The following is an 8,935-nucleotide window of genomic DNA, read 5'->3' on the forward strand; positions in this document are numbered from 1 at the left end:
TAGAAAAAATTCAGAAATTTAATATTCTATGTAAATTAATTTCAAAATAAAATTCAAAATTTTCCGAAAAACATAATAAAATCTTCTCAAATCGCAGGATCGGATCTTGATCAAGAATTTGATGAGAAGAAAATTTAAAACAAGGTAGAGACTAAAATGGCTCTGATACCAAATGATAGAAATAATTCTTAAATTGTTAGCGGAAGCGAATAACGAAATTTAAACAAACCTCCAGTCATTGCTAAAAATTAAAGCAGTTCTTGAGATCTTCTTCTTCAAGAAAATAGTAGGTTGGAACCGTGGAAAAATAGTGTTGCCAAACTTGGAACCCTTAGGAAGATGTTGTCAAACCTTGGAACCCTGAGATGAGGTTGCCAAACCCTGTAACCCTAGGATGATATTGCCAAACCCCAGCTCTCAAATAGCGATTGTGTATTCTAATTTTCTGAGAGTAGGTTTAGTAACTCGTATATGAGAGTATTTATAATTAAAAAGAAAAACCGTCCATCACGATTTTTGTGCCACTTCTCACGTATATTATGAATGTAATGGACTTAATTGAAGAAAAGTGGGCCACAATTTAGGTTAGTTTAATTATATAAGATAATGTAAAAAATAATCAAAATTTAAATATGATTAATTAATTAATTAAACTAACACTCCAATCCCTGCAGCCCTACAATTTTTAGAATATTAGTAATGCGTTCGAAGTTAAAGAAATTCGGTAAAAATAACAAGAGAAGGCTGAGTGGAGTGATACAATCTTTCTTCCATGTTTGCTAGTGGATTCTAGGCGGCTGGAATTGGAGCAAGTGGTGCGGTTGGCTTCATCGTCGCCAGTGGGAGAAAAGATGTTACAGTAAAGAAATTGGGGGAATTTACAATAAAAGAATTAGGACTAGACGAAATTGAAAGAAAGTCGAGTTTCAAATTCAGATTTTTCTTTAAAAATAGAAGATGAAAATGACAGAAGGAAGAGATTAAAGGCTCCAAACAAAAAAATTAGAGAAAAAGGAATTTAGTGCACAGTAGAGATGAGTGAAAGAAAAAGGAAAAGAAAAAAAGAGAAAAAATAAATAAATATATAAATTAATTGATTTCTTTACCTGAACTTACAAGTTACACCATAGTCGCTTCACTTCGGTCTCCTTCAAAAAATTTTGCGCTGATCCGTTACCACTGCTTAGGCCGGGCCGTCGCTCACTTTCGGAGGGCTTCTCCGCTTCTCTCGCACATAGATAGATCCCTGAGGTATTCATCGCTGCCACTCTCAGAGGCATCGTTGGGCTGAATATTTCTGCTCACTTTCGTCACCGCTCAAAGAGGGCATTGAGAAAATTTTGAGCAGTTGGTTCAGGCGGACGAGTTGGCTCGCTTCAAACACCACTCCACCGCTTACAGGAGAAAGACAGCTTCACCGCTCTACTTAGAATATCAGCACTGATCAACGCTATCTACGCTTGGGGATTATCACTTGGGAGCGGATATCAGCGATTGGTTCAAACCTTCTATTTTAATTCTATTTTAAATTTCGAATGAACAAGAAAACAAAATTAATTATTAATATTACTATTATAAATATAAAAAAAAATTGACGCGAAGGCCGCTGCCCTCTTTCTTTTATATAGATAATAATAATAGTAATAATAATGATAAATAAAAAAATATATATTAAAATTAATGATAATAAATATAACTTTGCCCTAAACAGACGTCGCTGAGGAGCGCGTTGATCAGGAAGGATTTCTTTTATTTCGCTCGAGATTGCCCGGCACCGCTCACTAATAGAGATAGATACTGATCGCTTGCAGTTCTTGCTGTTTTGACCGTTTCAGAATTTCAGAAATTTCTTAGCGCACAGGGAAAGAGATCTTGATCTGAAGGGATCTTGATATCTTCAAAAAAATCGTCACTCACTCCGCACAAGAGACGCCCCATCGTGTCAGTAGTGGAATCTGGGCATCTTCATCGAGATTAGTCGCTGCTCCGAATACAGAATTCAGTTGCCAAATTCCTTGCCGCTCTGCTTGCCGATGTCTTTAATTTTGGAGGGCTTTTCTGCCAATTAGATAATAAAAGAAAATTTCCCTCAATTATTTAATTATTTATTGCATTAGAACGAATCACACAATCCCTGCGGAGATAATTACCCTATATTACATTAAATTGTGATAATAAGTGAAATATTTGATTGACCGCGCGACAGGTCAATTTTTGGCGCCGTTGCCGGGGATTGACGTTTTGTTTTACTCTTTTGTGTTATTTTAATTTATCCTCCTGTTTTTGCTCCGTTCTTCTCATATAGGTGAACTGATATTTAATCTTGAGATCGAGAAGGTTGAGGCCAGGACCACCAAGAGCAGAAGAAGCTCCCGAACAGCCCCTCTCCCCCCAACACCCGGCGAAAGCTGCGAAAGGAAGCCAAACAACGAAAAGTTGCTCAGGTTGCGAAGCTAGCAGAATCTTTAAGCCACCTTAAAATCTCTAGCTCTAGAAACTCTGAAAGTGATCAAGAGACTGTCATGGCTGAGGATACCCGCACTCTAAGGGAGTTGGCTGCTCCCGACTTAGTGCAGCAGCCCTTATGCATTAACTTTTCAACACTCAATAACACTATTGCTTTTAAATTGAAATCTGGCTTAATTCACTTATTGTCTTCTTTTCATGGACTTACAGGTGAAGAACCTCACAAACACTTGCAAGAGTTCGACGTGGTCTGCTCCAGCATGAAACCACCAGGTGTTACTGACGAACAGATCACACTCAGAGCCTTCTCATTCTTGTTCAAAGATGCTGCAAAGGATTGGTTCTACTATCTCCCACCTTGAAGCATTAACACGTGGAATGACATGAAGAAGAAATTTTTGGAGAAATACTTTCCAGTTTCCAGAGCTGCGATTCTGAGGAAGGAAATATGTGGCATCAAACAACAATCAGGTGAAACACTCCATGAATATTGGGAGCGATTTAATAAGTTTATCATTAAATGTCCACAACATCAAATTCCCCCTCAATTGTTGATTCAATATTTTTATGATGGTTTGTCATTGATGGACAGAAACATCATCGATGCTGCAAGTGGTGGAGCTCTAGTAAATAAGACGCCAGCATAAGCTTGGGATTTTATTGCGAGGATGGGTGAAAACACGTAGCAATTTGGTTCGAGGGATGTTGGACACACGAGTGGAAACAGTAACGATGGAATATGCACAAGTGCAGCCCACCCTACGGATGCATGCCCGACCCTCCAAGAAAGCTATGCAATGGATGTAAACGTTGCAAACTATGGTGTGAATGGACCTCCAGTGTACAACCCTTACTCCAACACCTACAATCCAGGCTGGAGAGATCATCCGAACCTGTGCTATGGAAACGCACAGCAGAGTAATGCTCCTCACTCATTCGGAGCTACACAACAGATACAAAAACCTTATTTCTATGAGAAACAGCCGCCCTAAGCACCCATAAGCAACTCCAGTCCGTCTTTGGAAGACTTGGTGAAGTCTATGGCTACCACTACCCTGCAGTTCCAACAAGAGATGAGATTGACAGTTGACAAATTACAAGGTCAGATCAATCAAGTGTCAAATGAGGTAAGACAGCTACTTGAAAGAGGAAAGTGGCCCGCTCAGCCTGAGCCAAATCCAGCAAATGTCAGTGCCATCACTATCTGCACTGATATGATGGTTGAATGTCCTTACCGGCCTAATCCAAAGAATACGAGTGCTATAACCCTTCGTAGCGGAAAGGAATTGGAAGGTCCACCTCCTATCTCAAAGGAACAGAACGAGGATCATATTGAGATGGAGATTGAAAAAGAAGCTGAACTTCATGAAAAGGTACCTCCTAACTCTATTCCTCCTACTGAAACTAAATCAGCTCCTTTTCCTAACAGACTGAAGAAACCACAAAAGGCAAACAAGCGAAAAGAGATGATAGAGATATTCAAGAAGGTGGAACTTAATATCCCGCTCCTGGAAGCTATCAACCAAATCCCCAAGTACGCAAATTTTTTGAAAGAACTATACACCAACAAAAGAAAATTGCGATGGGATGAGCATATTATAGCGGGTGAGAACGTTTCTACTGTTCTCAAAAGAAAGGTACCACCTAAAACATGTGATCTAGGTATGTTTTCTATCCCTTGTAAGATTGGAAAAACTGAGATAACTAAGGCTATGCTAGATCTAGGAGCTGTTATTAATTTCATGCCACGATCAATATATGACTATTTAAATCTAGGGCCTCTAAAAGAAACAGGAATTATTATTCAACTTGTTGATCGAACAAATGCTTACCCCGATGGTATGATAGAAGATGTATTAGTTCAAGTGAATAACTTAATTTTTCCTGTTGATTTTTATATTTTGGATATGCATGATGCACACTGCTTTAATCCACCGCCTCTTTTGTTAGGAAGACCTTTTATGTGCACTGCAAGAATAAAGATAAATGTTAAAAAGGGCACACTCAGCTTAGAGTTTGATGGAGAAGAATTTCATTTCAATATTTTTAATCCCATCACATGTCCTGTTGAATCTGAATTGTTATATGCAATTAATATTATTAATTATGTGGTGCAGGGAACTTATGAAGTTGGTAATGAAAATAAACGAAGAACTGTGTTGACAAAATAGTTAGAAAAAAGACCAACCGGAGAGAGTAAAGAAGAAAAAAGATTGTCGAAAAGTGGAGATGGATTCCCAAGGGATCACCATTGCTGACAGCGAAAATGTGTCATAAGGAGAATCAAAATTTTAAGCCGAAGAAAAAGTGTGTGGCCAACAGACATCTCTTCAAATCATACCACGAGAGACCCTCACTTGATCCTATAAATTCGGCACCTGTTGCTGATTTTAATGTTCAGAATTGATGCAAGACGAAGTCTAGCTCAAAGACTATAAAGAAAAGCACTTTTTGGGAGACAACCAAAATCATTTAATTGCTTTCTTTAATTTTATTTATTTTTATTGTTTAATTACTAATAACATTTTTGATGGTTTTGTTTGATTTGGTGCAGGTCTTTTGGAAAATAATTACTGGTTCTTGGCGAAGGCGCGACCACTCTTCCCAAAAAAAAATTCAGATCAAGAGGTGACTTTTAGTCATGGTCATGACTAATTGGCACCTCGCATACTTTTTTTTTCACCCAACCTTTCTTACTCAACCAATTTCTAGAATAAAAGATAGTATTTAGTCATGACCATGACTAAACACTACCTATCACACTGCCTCTTCTCTTTCTTATCCAATTTTAACCCTAAATTTCAAAATAAAAAAAAAATATTAATAAAAAATAATAATAAAAAAATTCCCCTCTCTCTCCCCCCCTCTCTCTCTTTCTCATGTTCCTCCCTCCACCGGTCGCCCTCCACCAACAGCCGATCCCCCCCTCCACCAGATTCCAGACCTTCACCAGACATCGCCCCACCAGACGCCGCCATCGTTCACCAGACGCTGCCATCGCTCCGCCAGACGCCCTCCCCATGACGTCCTCCGCTAGACTCCACCAGGCGCCGCCGGTTCCTTACTCCGCTGATTCAGACGCCGGCGATCATCTTCTTCCTCTGTGTCTTCTTCTTCTTCGCTGATTTCCTTTCTCCGCTGAGATGCCGCTTGTGTCGAACTAGTCGGTCCGACGCCCAGCGCCCCCTGCGACTCCACGCCTCCGCCTCCAGCCAACGCCGAGCTTCATTCTTGGATTGGGTATTATCTATTCATCCCTACCAATACTTCCAATTTTTGAATAATATGTTGAGATATAGGATTGATGTTTCAGAATTGCCAATTTATGGACTCTGGTTACTAGGAAATTGCTGTGAATTTGGTGTCAAGTTCTTCTTGCTGAACTGTTGGGCTTGTTAATGTTAGGCCTGATTTGTTTGATCCTTTTGCATTGGATTGGCTGGATTGATATTTTGGGATTAAAAAATTGATCTCATGTCTGTCAATGACTCTATGCAACACTAATTCATTACTTGCTGAACATTTGTCTATTGTGGGGTTAAGTCGATTGGTACGATGATACACTTTGATTAATTCATTGCGCATTGAAAGACATATGATGAGCTATATCATATAACACTTTTTTCTAGGATACTTTGCGCTTGGCTACTTTACTTTTGCAGAGAACTCATGAGACACTTCAAGCCTCCCTAAAAATGGCGTATGCGCAACTCTAAAGGCATTGGTAAGCAAAGCAAAAGCTCGCAATTGCTCCACCCCCTACGAACTCCAGGGAAGTTTCTTTCTTATTTTATTTCTTTTTACATTGAGGACAATGCATGTTTTAGGTGTGGAGAGAATTATGCAAAAATTTTGGGGCAAATTGTTTATTTTGTGCAACTTTTTATGCCTGATTTGTTGTCTTTTAGTATGTTTTTTAGATTTGTCTGAAGTGAGTCAAAGGTGATTTGTGTGATAGGTTTGTCTAGCATGACTAATGACATTTGATTGGTGATATGTTGAGTCAAGTCGACGTTTGAACCCCGTGAGATTTGAGCCTATGTTCGAAAAGTTACATTAAAAAATAAATTGCATATATTCAAGCTTTTGAAAATTTCTTTCATGTGTGATTTGTAGTGTCAATTAGACGACCTAGAACTTGAGTGATTATGCGTGTTGAACTTGCAACTATCGAGTCTTGCATTTTGAAAATGATAAGGGCATTAGGTAACCCCATTAAGCCTTTCTTTATTACCCAGCACAACATATTCCCCTAGTTAGCCCATTTGAGCCTTCTTTGCCTATTTTTTCTTTTATAATAACCTGTCTTTTAGCCTCATACCCTTCTTTTGATTAAGCCTTCTCCGATTTGAACCCTATGTTAGAAAGAATTACTTTAAGTCCATGTTGTGATGCACTTTATTTATTCGGCACTAGTTAGAAACGAAATTTGGGTACGAATAAGTCATAGTATGAAGGAATAATTATGGGTAGTGAAAGTAAAAAAAATATTCAAAAAATATAAAAAACAAAACAAAACAAAAAAGAGAAAAAAATAATAAATAAATAAATAATAAAATAATCATCTTGATGAAGTATTTTTCATATAATTACGTTATTGAAGTTTGGGTAGTGAATAAAATAAGAATTTTATTGTTTATGCCGATTTGTTCTTCATGCGCTAGCATCGTGTTCTTATTGTGTTCTTTTCTGACATATTTTACCCCTTGTATATCTTTTTCCCTACCCTGACCATAAGCCCCGCTACAACCCTTATTGAAAGTCCTTTTGATTCTTTATGTTAGATTCGAATATTTAAGTAAGGGAGATTTGATTTTTACTCAAACCTATAGGATAAACTTTTGTTGCACTACCTGAGTGTTGAGCCAATTATACACTTAATTCCTTCAGAGAGCATGTGCGAATACACTTTATCTTGTGAGGTTGACTTGGCTTGATGTGTTGGATTTTTCGGATTGAACTGGTTGTGTTGGATTCTCTTGTCATATTGAGGCGCTTGTGATTTCTTTGGCTTATTTCAAATCTATGCTTGAGGGCAACCATGATTTAGGTGTAGGGAGATTTGATAGTTAGAAATCGCATGCGTTAAATGTTCTTATTATATGCGATAATTGATTAATTTTGATTGGATTCTACCTAATTATATATGTATTGTTTATTTGTTGTATGCAGAAGAAAAATATCAAATTTGGCGTAATTGGTAGAAAAAGTAAAGAAAAATTCAGATTTGCACAACCTAGTTAGTCATGGCCATGACTAACTTTACCCTCATGACATAAGAATTTAATTAAAGGCCCAAAAGCCCAACTACAAAATAATTAGGGCAAAAATTAAATAAAGAGGGGTGGAGACACGCAGAAGAGAAGGGAGAACGGTCAGCAAAGCAGATACGCACAGAAGCAGAAGACTGACAGACTCATAGATCATGCGGGAGCAAATCGACATAGAAGATTTCCCCTCCCACTATGAATTTATCTTTCTCTTTTGTTCTTTGTTATCTGATTATGGAGTAGATACTTTTCTAATTTGAGGGGTGATAATGTTTTGGTTCTTTTGTTTTGGAGATTCATAATTTTCTTTATAAAAGTTCTTTTTTATTATCAATATTTGTCTAATTCTGAGAATAACGTTTGTGATTGTTAGATTGATTGGATATTTTGGTACCGATATTTGAATTAGTCTGATAATCTAAAGTCAATTCAGGTAGGATATCATTACAAAAACTAAATCTAAATAAAAAGTGATAAAGTATACGTATCTCAAAAATGGAGTAAGATGTTTGTGTGTCACTTTTGCGTTCCTTAATGGCTAGGTTTTCGTGGATTAATTGAGCGGGATGACGATGGTGTGATAGCAAAAAATATATGTATAATTGTGGAGCGGCTCGGAGGAAGGAGAGTGATCGTATTTGCTTGCTTAAGCCGATTCTCGACTCTGTTGGTACTTGACCTAAGGAGATTTACAACGAGTCTTCAGTGACACCCGGTGAAGAACATTGTTTGAAAGAAAAGCCATTGTCACCGGACATTTTTATGACCAAATAGAGCAGCGCATATGCCCAATTAATTATTCTTCCAACTGTCTCGCTCATCGCTCTACCCTTCTGATACCTCTCTTTAATAGGGGTTAAATTCAGAACAAGAACTAAGCAGGTCGACAAGGCTCCCGCGTACTTAGCCGCTATGAACCGCCTAATCTTTGTTAATGAATACAACACGATTATATGCATGGATAGTTAATCCTTTTATCGCCCTTCCGCAACCTTGTCGAAATCTAGCTTGAATAATTCAAATCGAACATGGAATTTTTTGGTGAAAATGAGGTGGGAAAATATGATAGGAATTTTATTAGCTAAAATAATATGCTGGAATTAAAAGAAAAGAAGAAAAAAAATCAGTTTACTCGCAACACAAAACTGAAAATCTCGTAGTATTAAATTAGAAATAAATATGAAAGAGAAAAAATAAAG

At 37.6% G+C, this 8,935-nt stretch overlaps 1 protein-coding gene and 1 non-coding gene across 4 annotated transcripts; one reads left to right on the plus strand and one right to left on the minus strand.

Moving 5' to 3' along the window:
- Positions 1–2,897: 2,897 nt before the first annotated feature.
- Positions 2,898–3,004, minus strand: LOC127249421 (small nucleolar RNA R71). Its single transcript, XR_007838317.1, has one exon. It is a non-coding gene; the product is annotated as a small nucleolar RNA R71 (small nucleolar RNA).
- A 212-nt stretch (positions 3,005–3,216) lies between these two features.
- Positions 3,217–7,758, plus strand: LOC127249212 (uncharacterized). 3 transcript variants are annotated; one of them, XM_051271917.1, is made up of 2 exons: positions 3,217–4,128; positions 4,584–7,758. In XM_051271917.1, exons 1-2 carry the CDS (start codon positions 3,507–3,509, stop codon positions 4,592–4,594), a joined length of 633 nt encoding a protein of 210 aa, XP_051127874.1. In that variant the 5' UTR covers positions 3,217–3,506; the 3' UTR covers positions 4,595–7,758. The 3 variants fall into 3 exon arrangements, with proteins under 3 accessions (XP_051127874.1, XP_051127873.1, XP_051127875.1); XM_051271916.1 differs by having other exon boundaries at positions 3,217–4,103; XM_051271918.1 differs by having other exon boundaries at positions 3,217–4,071.
- Positions 7,759–8,935: the final 1,177 nt, after the last annotated feature.

Source organism: Andrographis paniculata, unplaced genomic scaffold, assembly GCF_009805555.1.
Source record: "Andrographis paniculata isolate CXL003 unplaced genomic scaffold, ASM980555v1 Contig35END, whole genome shotgun sequence".
NCBI lineage: Eukaryota > Viridiplantae > Streptophyta > Magnoliopsida > Lamiales > Acanthaceae > Andrographis > Andrographis paniculata.

What these genes read in the sequence shown, in the direction of transcription:
- LOC127249212 (XM_051271916.1), top strand. Translation starts at nt 3,507, where the DNA reads ATGGCTACCACTACCCTGCAGTTCCAACAAGAGATGAGATTGACAGTT. An exon ending in CTACTGTTCTCAAAAGAAAG is followed by an intron (nt 4,104 to 4,583) that starts GTACCACCTAAA and finishes TATGTGGTGCAG; the next exon opens with GGAACTTATGAAGTTGGTAA.